This window comes from Stegastes partitus, unplaced genomic scaffold (genome assembly GCF_000690725.1).
Source record: "Stegastes partitus isolate 25-593 unplaced genomic scaffold, Stegastes_partitus-1.0.2 Scaffold167, whole genome shotgun sequence".
NCBI lineage: Eukaryota > Metazoa > Chordata > Actinopteri > Pomacentridae > Stegastes > Stegastes partitus.
The window spans coordinates 444,810-460,721 of NW_007577898.1; the positions used below are offsets into that span (position 1 = coordinate 444,810).

Below are 15,912 nucleotides of genomic sequence, written 5' to 3' on the forward strand. Positions count from 1 at the left end.
TTGAGATTTTTCAAGACGGAGGAACGTTTATTTGCAACAGGGAAGGCGATCCCAAAACTTTGGGAGTTAGCAGCAGCTATTCTGAGCTCTATCTTCTTCTATTTTATACTCTATATTGTGTTTTTTTCCCCCTTTAATTAGTCACTCAGACTCTGGGAAATATTCCTACTTCTGCTCTTTCTGCTAATTAGATGAGACTACCTTTATGTTTTTGTGGTACATATGAGGATGGAGCTCAGATGTGATGAGGACTGGAGGCTAGTTTGGTAGCTCGGCTCTCTCCAGAGTTAAAAAAAAAATCTGCCAACTAATATCCCTGAAGCTCACAGATTAACACTGTTGTTTAATCTGTGCACAAACAGAAATGTTAAAATGACAGTTTGAGGTTTAAGAAGAAGCTGCTCTATCTGTGCAGCCTCTTTGTGACGGTTGCCTAGCAACTACTCATTCACTTTCACAACAAGTTTAAAAAAAAATAAAAATTTCAGTCTTGGATAAATTAGATTATTGAGCTTTGGAGGTGCTGCTATTTATGTTTTGGAGTTTGTTGAGCGCTAGGCTAGGCTAGCACTTTCCTATTGTTTACAGTGTCTATGCTAAGCTATGCTAATTTTCTTTCAGCCAGCTTCAAACTAAATGGACACATTTTAGTGTTTTTCTCAACATACTGAAATTTGCTTTGTGGCTTTTAAGTTAAAATGTTTCAAAAGAATATGAAGTAAAAATTGCTTAAAAATGTTCCATGAATGTTATTTTGAATTATAACAACATCTGGGATTCAGTTTGTTTCTCGTGAGAGGTCGATTCTGCAGCTGCATCCCACTAACAGCTGACACCGCAGTGATGCAAGTCAACTGAAATGCCCCCAACACACTGGGTTTGGGAAGTTCAAAAACAAGCTCTGGGCCCTTTTGTTTTGAGGTTTTGACTCATGATGCATGTGTGTTTATCCAGTCAGAAACTAGATTACATGCAACCACGGAACATGCTTCTGCTGCATCATTCATAATCATTTCAAGAGCTGAAAACATCTCGGTGAATAAATTTTCCTGCCCCCGGGCAGAGCTGTGACAGGCCCTTGTTTGTGGTAACCCGGATTAGATTGGAGTGATTGTGCTGCTTTGGGTGTGTGCAGGCTGCTGTCACACCAGCAGGCGTCGCTGTTTGTCTCTGAGAAACAGCTGGACCTGAAGTGACATAAGTGAAAGTGTCCTGAAATCCGTGAGATCTTCCTGGAATTGGTGATTTGATGTTTATATCTGATGCAGATTAAATATCAAACTATGAGAATTTGTTTTGGTAAAATCAAACAACATCAGCAGCATTGAGGGGAAGGTTATCTTTTTAAAATTTTCTTGCTGTATTTCCATCCATCTCTGCGTCCCACCTCTTGCTTCCAATTATCCCAGGGGGCTGGACCGTCTGCCAGGCGCACACTTCTGATTGGCTGAACCCGCTGTCAATCACCGGCTCGTCCTGTATCCTCCTGTTGGCGAATACGGTCCAACACCAGAAGTCAGAAAGTCAAATTTCACCAGGGGGTTTAAAGGAGAGGAGTAGTTTTACGCAGCGCTTCTGCATCTCCTTCTAACGCCGCACAGTTCAGAAAGTGTAGTTTGACTGTGGGAGACTTTCAAGATTTATTATTCATGTGGTTTTGTTGTTTGAAAAAGGGAGGTTAATTGGGGTTGAGGACTTGTTGGCTCTTATCTCCTTTTTTTTTTTTTTTTACGCGCAGCTGTTTGCGCACCTGAGTCCGGACGCTCAGTTTGTGCAGCCTCACCATGACTTTTACGCGTCTGAACGACTAAACTATCATGGTGACATTATTTCCAGGCGACGTACCTGCTGCCGCCGCCTCTCACTGTGGAATAACCGGAGTCCAGGTGTCATCAGGGCAGAGCCGATGTGGCCGTTTGGAGACGCCAGCTGGGATTTGACAGAGCGCAGGAGTTTGGGATGCGAGAGAAACCTTAGAGAGACAGTCCTCGGCTTCTTTTACCTGGATTCAACTCGGGCTGCCCAGAGCCATGGCCTCTGAAACCGTGTGCGGGCTCGTCTTCAGGTTGCTGCTGCCAGTGTGTCTCGCAGCCGGTGAGTTTTCTCCTCAAGCTCCACTTTTTACGCATCTTAAGTGACCCACAGTGTTGCTTGTGTGTGTGTCAGGTGAAGTTAGATGATTTGGTTGTTATTCCTGCAACTTGTGCTCTTGTTTTTCTTCTCTGAAGTCCTTACCTTTGATTAAAAAAAGCGACAAATTTCCCTATATTACAGCCCAATTCTGATAATATTCCACATGTAGGAGGTTTAAGAGCATCAATCAGATTTGTTCTGGTGTGAACATGTCATTGATTTTCATGGTGATATGTGTTTGACCTCATGATGCTGGAGGTCACAGTTAATTCCTCAGGTCTGCTGCCCCAAAACAATTAATCCAAGCAATGAGTGATAGTCTAGAGAGTCTTAACCACCTATTTTAAACAGATTGCAAAGCAGAGCAGGCATTTGACAGCTTTCAGTCACCTTTTATTGGATCTAGTAAAGGAGACACAGCTGACATCAGGGCGTCCAGTCTCTGCAGAGTGTGCGTCAAAGTGTTCAGTGAACAATTGGAAAAGTCTGGCAAATATAAGTTAAAAATTGGTCTTTCAGGGTTTGAAATACTTAAATTGTTATTTCTGGTTTTATTGTAGTCTGATCTGTTGTGTTTCTCTCTAAATGAAACCCAAAAACTTAATTTCAGTGCAGGGATGTAGCACAAAATACTCACGTTGCCTTTATAGTTTTTGATCATTTAAATCTGTGGTTTCCATTGGTGGCTTCTGAGTTTCGCCTATTGGTTGTTAATGAATCATCAGTGCTGCCGTTGCTGCCGACAGTGTTATTGCTATTATTTAACATTTACGTTCATGTCCTGTGCTGCTCCACATTCCTCTGAGATACAGTCAGCAGAGTAGTTTTTTTATTTTAGTTTTACGCACAGTTTTGGTTTGTTTACTGAATTTATAACTCTGTTAAGAAACACGCTCCACGCAGAGGAAGCTGAGTGTTAGTGAAAGTTTCTGCCTGATTCACTCCTTTGCTATGCAGATGCAGAAGATGATTCATGCTGTCTAACCTGACAGCTTTTTTTGGGACTTTAAACAGCCTGAAGAAGACACTTAAACGCAGAGTTTGTCGAAGAAGATGATGCTCGTGGTGTGGTGGCACTTTGGATGCAGACTCTTTAAATTAAACGCGGTTTACTTTGCGTTAGAAGCTGTAATCCTGTGGTAGGCCACAAGTGAAAAATGATTAGCATCAAACTGCCACTGAGGTTCCAGTGTGGTGTCTGCGTAAGACTTACGAGGCCGGGGGTACTTTTAAAGCTAACAGCATGCTTTCTATAGATAAGACCCACTCAGTACCACCGTAATGCATCATTTGACAGCCCGACGCCCCCTTTATTTCCAAAAGCAATTGTGAGGCCATGCATTGTCTCCATTAATTCGTGGAAAGTCGTTTTAACAGTATGAATTAATAATGCGGTTGTGAGGGAGAGAAGAATTGCCTTCCCTTTTATCGTAAACATAGCTTTAATATTTTATGTTTTTTCAAAGTGCAAATGAGCACTTGTCATTCAGTGCAGCTGCACACAGTAGCTGACAGGATGAGGGAAGTGCAAAGCGGAAAGAAAGGAACGTATACAGCGACAGACAGCGTCAGGGATCACAGATAACATTTCTGTTGACAGCATCAGCTGATGGGCAGTTTCATTCCTTTGTTTCTGCTTTAACTTTAACAGTATCAAGTCATGCAGGCTGTCATGCTGTTTCTTATGTTTTACAGATTGCATCTGATGTCTTTTTGCCAGTTTTTGGATAGTAGAATAAATATTTTATGGCCTCTCAGTGCTAAATAAACAGAGAGGAAACAAACTGCAGCACAGCAGATGTTATCTGACCCCAAACACCTTCATTACTGTTGCTGTACATGTAATATATGTCGCAGACTGTCTCTCCTCTCGTGTCATAGTGAAAGACTCGTCTGCCGACGTTACATAGTCTGTGTTTCCTGTTGGCCATCTGACAGCACCTCTATTGAAACGCACCGAACTGCTGCTGCCCCTGTGTACACAATCCCCTCAACCACCACCAAACACACACGATTTGCACACAAGCTACAGTTTTTGCTGATCAAACAGGCCGCTGTTTATGTGTTTACAGCCAGAGTTTTGGAGTGTGAACATTATTTTGAGCATGCACTTCCACAAATGTCTGATCTGATACTGAACCTGTGGGTGCGAATGTTCAGCCGATGACGATGCTTCGCTGCAGGGAGCATCCCAGGAATGGTGGCGCTTTTCATTTGAAAGTGATAAATTTGTGAAAACATTGATCGATGGATGCTCTGCTGTTTAATCGCAAATCTTAAAGGCAGACACAGTGATCAAATTAAAGTGTGTAAACCTAACCAGAAACAGAAGAATTATCTCTGAAAATAACTTAAACTTTAAATAAGTTTAAAGTCAAGGATTATGTGAGAGAGAAAAAAGAGAAAACAGCCGTCAAAAAATGAATCACAAAAGGTAAAACCTGGACATTAATCAAAGGTCTGTGCAGGAAAACAGTTAAGAAAACACAAATAACACCCTGTATCACTGGTCCACACACGCTTCAGATAGTTTCACCATAATTTTATCATGCTTGGGAATAATTTTAGACATAAGAATGGAAAAACTACATATTATTTCTTCAGCTAATTAACTCTCTATGCAAGTAAAACAAAAGTAAAGTTGTGAATAACCCCAAACAAAATTACTATTTAGTGTCAGTTGCTTGAAGCTTTGGTGTTCTCTGTGGAGAGTTCACATTCGTAGGTAGTTAAACGTCATAGTAGTTAAACAACATCTGCATTATTTCAAAATTGGGACATTTTCCTCGATATATGGAGGCAAAACAAATCCAAAACCTAAAATCAATCGCTGTACATTAGCATATCATTATTAGAGTGAAACTAACTGCTTTAATCGTGCCAGCAGTACAATTTTAAAAATTACTGACAATAAATGTCATTTTTGAAAGAAAAACAACAAACACCACATCTGTCTTTTACAGCTGACGAATTAAAACACACCTTTGCTCATTTAAATACATTTAAACTTTAAAAACAGCCTTCAGTTGTCTGGTATGAGCTGTAACTTCATCTATTTAACGGTGGCTAATGTTAGCAAATACATTTCAGTTCCATTACCAAGCCAATGATTTCAGTTTACTTTTGTTCCTCTTATGTTGCTTTTACTGTAGCTTGAATATTCAATTTTACAGTTTATTTATCATTTGAACTCAGTGGCCAATCTTTAGTAACAGTTAGCTTCTGCTAACTTCTAGCATTAGCAAGCTTGTTTGATAGGTTGTTATATTAGCATTGTATATTAAATTGAATTAAAAAAAAACAAACAAACACCAGGCAGGCAACACATAAATGAAAGAACAGAAAAATAAATTGGCAGCAATTTTGATAAAGAGGTAATCAATTAGTTTCTAGTGGAGCTGCTGCAACGATCAGTCAATTAACGGACACGCTGATCAACAGAAACTTATGTTAAATGGACTGCACTTATATAGTGCTTTATAATGTTTTCTTATTCACCCATTCACACATTCATGCACCAGTGGCGACAGAGCTGCCATGTGAGGTGCTGCCTGCCACTGGGAGCAACTTCAGGTTCAGGGTCTTGCCCGAGGACACTTCGACTGTGGAGGGGCCGGGGATCGAACCACCGACCTTATGATCAGAGGATAACTGTTCTACCACAAAACTAACTGGGCAACTATTTTGATTATCAGTTAATTGTTTGTTATTTTTCAACCAAATAATTGCTTTTTTTTCTAGTTTCGCATTTCATACTTTATTTTGTCAAATCTGACACTAAACTAAATATCTCACCTTGTGCTTTGGTTATATTCTAGCTGACATTTAAATGAATGTAATTGACATCAAACATGTTATTTTCAGGTTTGTCTTCTGTGACAGTAAACACAGCAGCAAGACATCACTTTATAATATAGAAGCTTAACAACTGCAAACTTTTAATATGCTAAAGATCAAAGGAATAGTGAAAAAATAAAATAAAATCATGGGTTGACAAAACTAACATAGCTGAGAAAAATGAGCTGCTCCTTGAAGATGTGTTCTGTCATATATTCACCCAGGAAGCAGTTGCTGTTAGTTAAAATTTGTTAAGATTTCCAGGTAAATCTAGTTTCAGTGTTTCCCACTGTGGTGAAAACAGTGGATGCGGTTTGCTCTTTATTACTCTCTTCTGAAGGATTTGAATTCCTGTGTTATCTGCCGGTGCTTGGTTTGGCCTGGCACTGCATCGCTTTATCTTCTATCAGTGTTTTTATCACATTTGGGGCCTGAAATTCTGAAATCAGTCGGACCTGACTCCGCATTAAACGGCTGCTTTGGTTCTCTTAGTGTTTGGTGTAACAATAGCTTTAACTGGGGAGAGACAAAAGCGTGATTCAGCCATGAATGGGGATTTTTTGCTGTAATCTGATGACCGACAACAACAGTGGTTTATTTTCATTCCCTGTGTAAAAATCCTCGGTGGGTGAGTCATACAGCAAAAGGCAAACGGTCAGGAAGAGTGTGGTCAAGTGTCTCAGGCTCGCAGGGGGAGCAGAGCCATGTAGATACACAAAGATTATCTGTATTTACAGTCACTTTAGCATCTGAGGTGATGCATAATCATGGCAGCAGACCCCCAGGCTGCCAACTTGGGCAAAATTGGCACGTTTAGAACTTATTTAATGCCACATTTAATGGAGATAAAAATGCAGTGGGTGGAGATAGAAATGATGCATTTAAGAGATTGTGAGTCATTCTCTCCTGATTCACCCCAGAGGTTTAGGCTGTAAAACTATCCACTTGTTAAGAAGTTTTTGAAAAAAAAGAAAACAATAATGGGAACAATAACTGCTTTTTTTAAATGCCATTTATATTTGTGGTTTGTCTGTTTGACATGCCAAGCATTCATGCAGCTAATCACAGCGATAACCTACAGATGTTTGTGATTTGCCTGAAGATGGCCCACGTAGCATTTATTAACTTTTGTTAGTTTTCTCTGTCTGAGCAAAGAGAAAAGCAGCACTTACTGCAGGGCTCCAGCAAGGGAGAAGTCAGAGCCAAGTCAAATGTCAATGAATAGGTCCATTGAGTGCGCAAAGATAAATAAAAGCACCATTTTCAGCAGTTAAGTGTAATTTTTCAGTAGTTCAAGACCAGTAGCTGCCGATGTCTGTGAGTCAGACGATAACTCGTGTAGCCGACCGGCCTGTAAACTCTGCGCTTGTTGATATAACCGCAAAGAAAATTTGGGAGGTCAGGCTGTGTGTCCACATTTTACACAGAGTCACTGTGTGCTTCCCTCCTCGCCTCCCGACGTAAAAATGTTCAAAGAAGAGGTTATGCAGCTTATCGTGTCGGGAGAACTTGATAAACCATCAACAATAACCTGATTTGACGCCGTAAAGTTCTTGGGTTGTTTGAAACTTGAGAATGCGCTTCACCTGAAGGTAGTGTGGTTTATATCGGACGCGTTAATTGATGTTTAGTCAGCAGGCGATGTGAGCTGTTTAACTGGTAAAAGCCTCGACCGGGGCAGATGGTCAGCCTGACAAGGGAAATGAGGAGTGTTGCCGGTCAATACGTCAATTAATGGTTTTTGGAAGTCATGTTTGCACTTAAGCGCTTTAACTTTCATCATGAGACCAAAAGACTTTCATCACGTGCCTGAACGGGGCGTGTTGGTGGTGTTCGGGGAAAAGGTTACTGAGGGGAGTTACGTAATCCAGTGTCAAGTGTACCGACGCATCCCAAATACTGAAACAGTGCATTAAATGAAAGCAGGACTGCAACGTCATCATCAGTTCAGAGGTTCATAACTGGTTCTAATAAAGTGTCAGAAAACATTGAAAAATGTCCAAAGATAGTCATTTTATTATGATATAAAATTGGGAAAGTGGAACCAAAAATGTTTGGCCTAAATTATTAATTATCCAAATAAGTACCAATTAATAACTATTCAAGCTCTGATACAGTGGTTCTCAAACCGGGGGTCGGGAGCCCCATGGGGGTCCCATGATAATTTCAGGGGCTCGCCAGATCATTGTAAAAAAAAATAAAAGAAAATAAAAATAAAAAGAAAGCCTACATTTATCCAAAAAAAAATTGGATTAGTGATGTCAAAATTCAAAGTGTATACTTCTTCCCACTCCTTTTTTGGAACTTGTTAATATTCTGATTTGATTATGTGATATTATTATTCTTGTTTGCTCTTTTTACAATTATTTTCTTTTGTTTTTATATATTTTTTCCCCTTTCATTTGTTTGAAATAAATTCAATTCATTCATTCACTCAAAAGGAAATTAACGTGTTAATGTGAAGAGATGAATCTGTGGAATTAACACATTCATTTTAAATCATGAACAACAAAGTTAGTACTGTGCCATATTAAAAATTCAACTTGGGGGGGTCACGAACACAAACTTGTTATCTTGGGGGTCGTGGCTCAAAAAGTTTGAGCTCTAATAGACAAAATATTTTAGATGTTTGATTTTTGACAGGGAGAGAGGAAAGCAACATGGGAATGAGATCCACCTCGTGGTCCTCAACCGGGATTTGAACCATCACCTGCTCAGGTCACATTAGCCCCATGTGCATTTTTTATAACACAAAAATCACCAAACAACTCTGGAAACAAGTTTTCAGTTTCTTTATTTTACTTACACAAAGTCAGAAACGACACTGGTCTTTCATTTGACTCATTTCTTTTTCATTTTAATTGATATAAAACATGAATTGAATAAAATTGGAATTACAGAAATTACTGTGAAAATATTGCAAAAACAATAACAGCAGCAAAAAAACAAAAAAACAACAACCCAAAACAGTACGGAGTTGAAGGTTTAATAATTTTTGGGTTTTACAGTTTCTGGCTGTGAAAAAAAAGTTGCATTTTTACTTTTTGTTTTTTTAAAGAAAACTTTTAAAACTTGAGTGTGATCAATAATCCAAAATGATATTAAACAGAGAAAAACGAACAAATCTGTTTTACCTTAAAAAAATGAATCAAATAATGAATAAATGACCAAAATCATTGCCAATTTATTTTGTATGAATGGATTAATCAATTAATTGACTTCTCATTTTAGCTCTAGTGTTATTTGCACTTCACTTAAAAAGTCATTCATACAGTTCATTTTTCCAATTTAAAGGCACTTCCACCAGCTGACTTTACTGTTTGTGTATTAGCATGTTTTTGTTTACATTAACTCCTTTATTTCAGATGTCATTCATTTAATTTTAACAGCATCATATTCATTCATTCATCATATTCAATCCAGGCCAGAACTTTAAGCTCCCAGAAGGAAAAAAGTGATGAAAAAAAAAAATTATTATCAAACCTCATTTTGTTCCAAACGGTTCTTTGTCAGACACTTGCCGTGACATTTCACACTCTTCACGCTCCGGCTGCGATTCATTTAAAGTTTTTGCAAGCAGACAATTATTTTCCTGTTTTGAAAGCTCTGAGGCACATCATGCGTTTTAAAGGCAGCTGCTCTGTGATGCTGCTCTGCTGCGAATAAAAAAAACTCTCAGAGATTTTGTTTTGCAGAGTTTAATCATAAAAAAAAAAAAAAAGGATACAGTTTCAGGAATGTCTGCGATCCATGAAACAGTTTGAGATTCCTTTAAAATGAAATCCTCACGTGTGATGTAAAGCTGCACGTTTCCTCCTGCAGACTGAACCGCAGTCAGTTAATTGTGTCTCTTAACAGCCATCAGGTGATTATTGTGCTTCAAATCAAATGTCAGTTTGCTGAGTGAATTAAGTGCGGCCTCTTTTTTTTTGTGATGCAGGCCAGATGAACAGATAATGAGACTTGTGAGCGTAAAGTCTAGTTGGAGGAATGTTCTGGCGTTTTATTACTACGAGCAGCTTTTCTACACCAGGAACATTTTAATGACTTTCACCACATGTTTCCTTCGAATCTGTGTTTAGTTGATCTCAGACGAGCGCGCTGCCAGCTTCTGCACTTTATTTACTGTGAAACGTTATGTAACGCACGCAAAGCAGTGAAGACACTTGAATCAGTGGCACGTCGATGGAGTTTTGTCGCTCAATCTGCGTTTGTGTCTTTGTTCCCACAGCTTGCCTGTTCAGGTACAATGCCCTGTCCTTCGTCTACCTCATCTACCTCCTGCTTCTTCCACTCTTCCCAGAGCCCACAAACACAACAATGCAAGGTAAGCTCTACTCTTTGAAGCTTCCCACTTTGGATGGCTTTGGCTTTGCCCGTCGCCTCCAGACTCTTGACTGTTTCCCCAAAGCCTCCAGTTTGAATTGCAATATTGTCTCCTGTAATGCGAACCAGCCCTTCCCAAGGAGACTTGAATTTCCTTGAGATGAGGGTGGATTTTGGCACAAGGTTCAGTCCATGAAAGGTAATATCGGTTAGTGCGGGCACGAGTCCATCTGAAATAATAAAAATGATCCACGGCTTGCCAGATCTGAGATCGAAAGACGTGATCCATCAGGGCCAGATCTAGAGTTTGCTTGATGAAAATTGACATTTTAAGGTTAGGGTTTCTTTTGCACAGATAATGCCCTGAAAAACTAAACACACAAGTTTTACAGTTGGGAAAGGAAACCCAAAGGAGCCCGTAAACGTTGTGAGGATGAGGACTGTTTTTGATAATGGCTCAGTTACTGAGAGGGGGATATAAAAGTCTTAAGATCCCACTGATTCTCTCTGTGGATTTTATTTAGTAATACCACGATCTGCACGCTTTTTTACAAGTGCTAATAGTTAATTGAGCCAAGGTGAAGCTTCAGATTTAACCGCTTTGGTTTAGAGAAGAATGCAGTAAAGCTGGTAGATGAGCTCGAGCATCATCCTCTAACGATTGCATAAATCACAGCGGACCTCTGTGGTTTATGAGAAGTGACTGAGGTGACTGTTCTCCTTACGGGTGATAAATGTGGGATCGCAGGAGCCAACTTCGGCCTGCACTTCCTTTACCGCAAACACGGCACACCTCCCAGACCTCTAACAATATGGGTTTCTGTCGGAGACCACATGCAGTGTTTAATAATACATAAAGCCATATTGGTGGAGGGAACAGCATCCAGTCTGAGGTTCGTCTCCGCTCGTCTCCACCTGAAATAACAATCAGGAAGTGAAGGAAGAAGAGAAGGAGAGGAGGCAGCAGAGAAAGTGGACCACTTACAATCTCATCAATAGTTAAAGAGAGGAGTCTTCAAGTAAAGATCAAAGTTCATGTGTCTGATCGCTGTTGACTTCAAGCGTGGTTGAACAGTTATGTCAGGATGTACGCAGTTATATCAAACCTCTCATCAGCCCAAAACACAAAGTGCACGATGATGTAGTTTCACCTAAGTTACAGACTTAAACACCAAATAGAAATGACCCAAACAACATCAAATAGACAATCATATTCCTGGGTTAGAAACAGGGCTAAAGCTATCTTTAGTTTCACAGCAGATTTGTTTGTTTAACCCGAATAACTCGACATGATTTCTGGATGTTTTTTGATGTCTGTCACAGTTTTTCTCACTGTGGGCTCACTTTTCAGTGCAATATAAAGTCCAGCACAAACATGACTCGAAGCAGAGAGAACTCAAAAATGTCTGTTGTTCAGTATGTTGCAGTCACAATGCCATGAAAAAACTGCCCACAGGTGTTCCGGGTATTAAAGAAAAGGGGGTTCCACGTGCTGCAATGTGGCTATTTGATTATATCTGCTTGCATTTTTACAATCTCTACAAATTGTCCATTTTTACAGCACATCAGATGTTTCACCATGCAACCAACAGCTTGCTGACCACCATGCCTCTCTGTCGACCAGTTTCGAGCCATGCTGCATTGAATTTATCGATCAAATATTTATTTTCCTTTCAATCTCCTCTCTGCTCTGTGCAAACACAGCCTGGAGTTACTACAGAGATAATTACAGAATTTTAGTTACGTGACGATTTGCAGTTGCATCAAGAAGTGCAGATTTTTTTTGCTTTCTACAGGATCTGATAGCAATGGTTTGTTTTTTTGTGATTTTTTTTTTTTTTAATGAGACATGTAGAATAAAGTCCAACCCCCCTGCGACCCTACTGGATGGATGTAGAATAAAAGGGATTTTGAGGAAATATTAACATTTTAAAGTGGATTTGGTTATTTTTCATGATCACCAGCAGGTTTTGAGGTTTAGTTTTTATTATTTTTTTTGTATAAAATGTCCAAAAATGCCCATCACAGTTTTCCAGAGGGACATCTTATGTGTGAGCAATAGTCCAAAAACCAAAACATGTTAACAGTGATATAAAACAGAGAAAAAACACTCAGAGTGGAGGAAGAGGAATCAACTAATTTGTAAAGACCATGTTGACGCCTCACAGACAACAAACAACATATTCAGCACAGAACAAAACCATTTCTGTCGGCGTTAATCAAAGACAAATGAAAAAAAAGATTTGAACAAAAGTAAAACATTGTTTAAGAGGATGCCTAATTTACATATTACTCATGAAGCTTTTAGCAAGTAGCTTCGCCCGTTTGACCACAAACAGATGAGATCATTCACATAAAACTGTTGTTTGTATACATCTGAGCAGCAGTCGGAGTTTCCCACGAGATGATTTCCAGACAGAAAAGGTGTTAAAGAGACAGTAGCCCCTGTACACTGTAAAATGTGAACAGTTGATCTTATTTAAACGAGTCTAGGAAACCGGTTTGCACTCGAAAAAGGTAAGTAGATATAACCATTAGTCTTTAATTCATTTATATCGACTTGTAAAGTTTACTTAAAAGTTAGCTGTATTTACTTAATTTTGTGAACTTAAAAATAGCAAGTATAATGAATTTGATCTTCCCAAGGGTTAGAAACGTAAATGATAATTGGTCAGATTTATATAGCGCGTTTCTGGATACTCAAAGTCACTTTATTGTCAATTATGTATTCACACACATTCATCCTGGTGGTGGTAGGTATGGGTGTAGCCACAGATGCCCCGGGGCAGACTGACAGAGTCATGGCTGCCATTCTGCCCCTCCGACCACCATCTCAGATAATCCATTCAAACGCAGTCACACCAGGCAAGGTGGGTGAAGTGTCTCGCCCAAGGACACAATGACCATGACACAGGTTGCAGGGTGGAATCGACCCGATCGCTGACCGACCCGCTCTATCACCTGAGCCACAGCCGCCCCGTAAAGTTTCTGGAAACTTCTCCTGCACTTCTCTACTGCACATGTGCTGAGCTCTGTGTTCAGTCCAGGAACAGAACGTTTCAGGTCCAGTTTACTCAAGTGTACTTAGTGTTATCACTCTTTAAGGATGAATGAGTAAATACTCACAGCCCATGAGTTAAATGAACAGGACAATGAGAAACAAGTAAAGTACACCAATGTGATTAGAGTAAGCACAGGCATTACCTTTTAGAGTGTACACATAAAAGGCTGGTGTGTAATGAAAAGTAACTCACAGATTTAACAAGGCTGATACATGGAAAAGAAATGAAATGAGGAATTCAAAGAAAATCTAAATAGTCTGCAGGGTCTAAAGAATAATGTTTGGGCTAAAAAAAAAAAAAGATGCAACAGTTGGTGTCAGTTTTTTAAAATTTTATTTTAGTAAAGACAGCTTAATTTAATTACTATTTTCAGTCAATGGTATGTTTAACCATCTAAAAATGTTTAGGAATGCTTAGACACTGGAGGATCTTAAACTCTGAGTAAAGACGATTCAGTTGTAAAGCCAATTTCATTAAGTTACCTCAACTTGAATTGAGTTTTAGAATCAAGTAATGCCAACATTTGAACTTAAATTACACACATTATTTTATCTGATGGAATTGCCAACACTTTTCTGCAATGCAACGCATAAAAACACAGTTTGCAACTTAAATAGTTTATGTAAATGAGTAAATTCAACTTTGTATCTAATGCATTTAATGAGGTTGAATTAGTTTCCAAACAGGGAAAATATCTACTTTTTACTTTCTTATGTTCATGTAAACTTTCACCAAGCGTTCCAGTGATCAGTAACTGAAACACAAAAGAAGTGAAATAAATTGCCAAATACTAAAATATATTTTTTAGTGTAACTTGCTGGGGCATGTTTCCCATCTGTCTGCTCAGCTGTCAGCAGGAAGGAGGCTGCAGGCTGACAGGGTCTTCGTAGTAGGATTATATCCATCTAACTATAAAAAAAAAATTGAATTATCAACACATAATAAGCTATATTTTAAGTAAATATTTGTTAGATGATTAAACGATAGGGGCTTTACTTATTAATTGCCTTGAAAAGTATCAGATTCTATATTTTCAAGATGATGATAATGTAACGTGAGGGTTTGTTGATGGTTAATGGATCACTCTGATTAATAATGAGACAGCAGGATGGAGACGGATTTCTTACTCAAAACAGCGATCTTTACTCTTCACATGCCGGCGTCCACAACACTTCCTGACACACACACTGTCACCTGACCGAACTAACCAATCAGGAGGAAGCAGAGCCAAACTAGGCAAATGCAAGCGTATCATAAAACAGCAGATTCACCGATTAACTTCGCTGCTTGTGCACACACAAATGAAAAAATGTACAAATAATAAATCTGTTAACATAAATGTAAACTGTCGCTCAGGTAAGCACTGTGAATATTTTAACAAATTAACCTGAACATATGAGTTTACATATTTTCCTGCAATATTCCACTTCACTGTTCAATGTCCACTCAGCATAAATCGTTCTTCATTTATGAACCTTACAATAACAATAACTGTAGCAATAATTAATTTGTTCTAAAAGAAATTTGTTCATGAATATACTGTGAACAGACAATCAAAAGCTACGACTTTGTCCTTGCGGTGACCTCGACATTCTTCATGCACTGCAAACTTACCGTGCGTATTTACAATAGACAGTGATGGCACAAACTTAAAAAACACACATTTTACTGTGCAGAAAAGAGACACACTTGTCTTTTTTTGAGTGAATTAGCAAAGGGATTGAGCTAAATTCAGTGCTTTGTTTTGATGGTCTGTTTCATTTCGTCTTTCAGTCTTAAAGGACACACGGCAGTTAAATCTGTAAAAGTTAATTTAAACCAAATGTTGGACATGAATAATTCATTAGGTGTAATTTGCTTTAAAAAGCCACAGCAGTGCAGTGTGCCCAAGGATATGTCAGCGTACGAGACTCCGGTCCCGACTCGAGACAAACAATATCTTATGCAACTTGTTGTTGTTGTTGTTGTGATTTCGCTCTCTAATGTCGTAATTGCAGGATCTGGCTCTACGTTCCCTCGAAGGCTTTAAATTCTCAGTGGAGGTGAACAAAACCTAAACTGTTGCTCTCATATGGGGAGCGAGGATTTAAAGAGGCTTTACAGTAGGTGCTATATGCCTTGTTAAAGGGGCACCAACATGACAGTTTCCCTTCGGGGAGTCTTCCATTGCATGAGTTTGTATAAATGTTTGATGTCATGGGTGATTTGTCAGGTTTCTATTGGAGCTTGTCGACTTCTATCAGTGGGTGTCTGGCTTTAACTTGTTTGGCTTATTAAACGTCCATCATCAGAGTAACGTTTTAGGAAACTTTTGTTCTCTTTTGTCACGTCTGGCACAGGCTTCCTCAAAGGGATCAGATGGATTTGGTGCTGAAAACATTTCATTAGCACTTTTCTAAAGCGATGATTTGACGTGAACTGGAAATAAAGATGGACAAACCCTCCATGATGTCGCCAGCGGGTTTCCTGAAGAGCACTTTTTAGGCTCGGCGAGTTAGTTCTGCCATGTTGGCAGTGTCTAACTTTAGCCTAATCCAATAATGAGCAAAAATGC

General features: G+C 39.1%; 1 protein-coding gene across 1 annotated transcript in view; it reads left to right on the plus strand.

The window, feature by feature from the left end:
- The first annotated feature begins 1,620 nt into the window (after window positions 1–1,620).
- Window positions 1,621–15,912, plus strand: part of piezo2b (piezo-type mechanosensitive ion channel component 2b) — a 129,474-nt gene continuing 115,182 nt past the window's right edge. Inside the window, exons 1-2 of the mRNA XM_008279680.1 lie at window positions 1,621–2,094; window positions 10,202–10,297. Of these exons, the coding sequence (XP_008277902.1) occupies window positions 2,031–2,094; window positions 10,202–10,297 (160 nt within the window). The 5' untranslated portion in view covers window positions 1,621–2,030. The remainder of the gene's footprint in view (window positions 2,095–10,201; window positions 10,298–15,912) is intronic.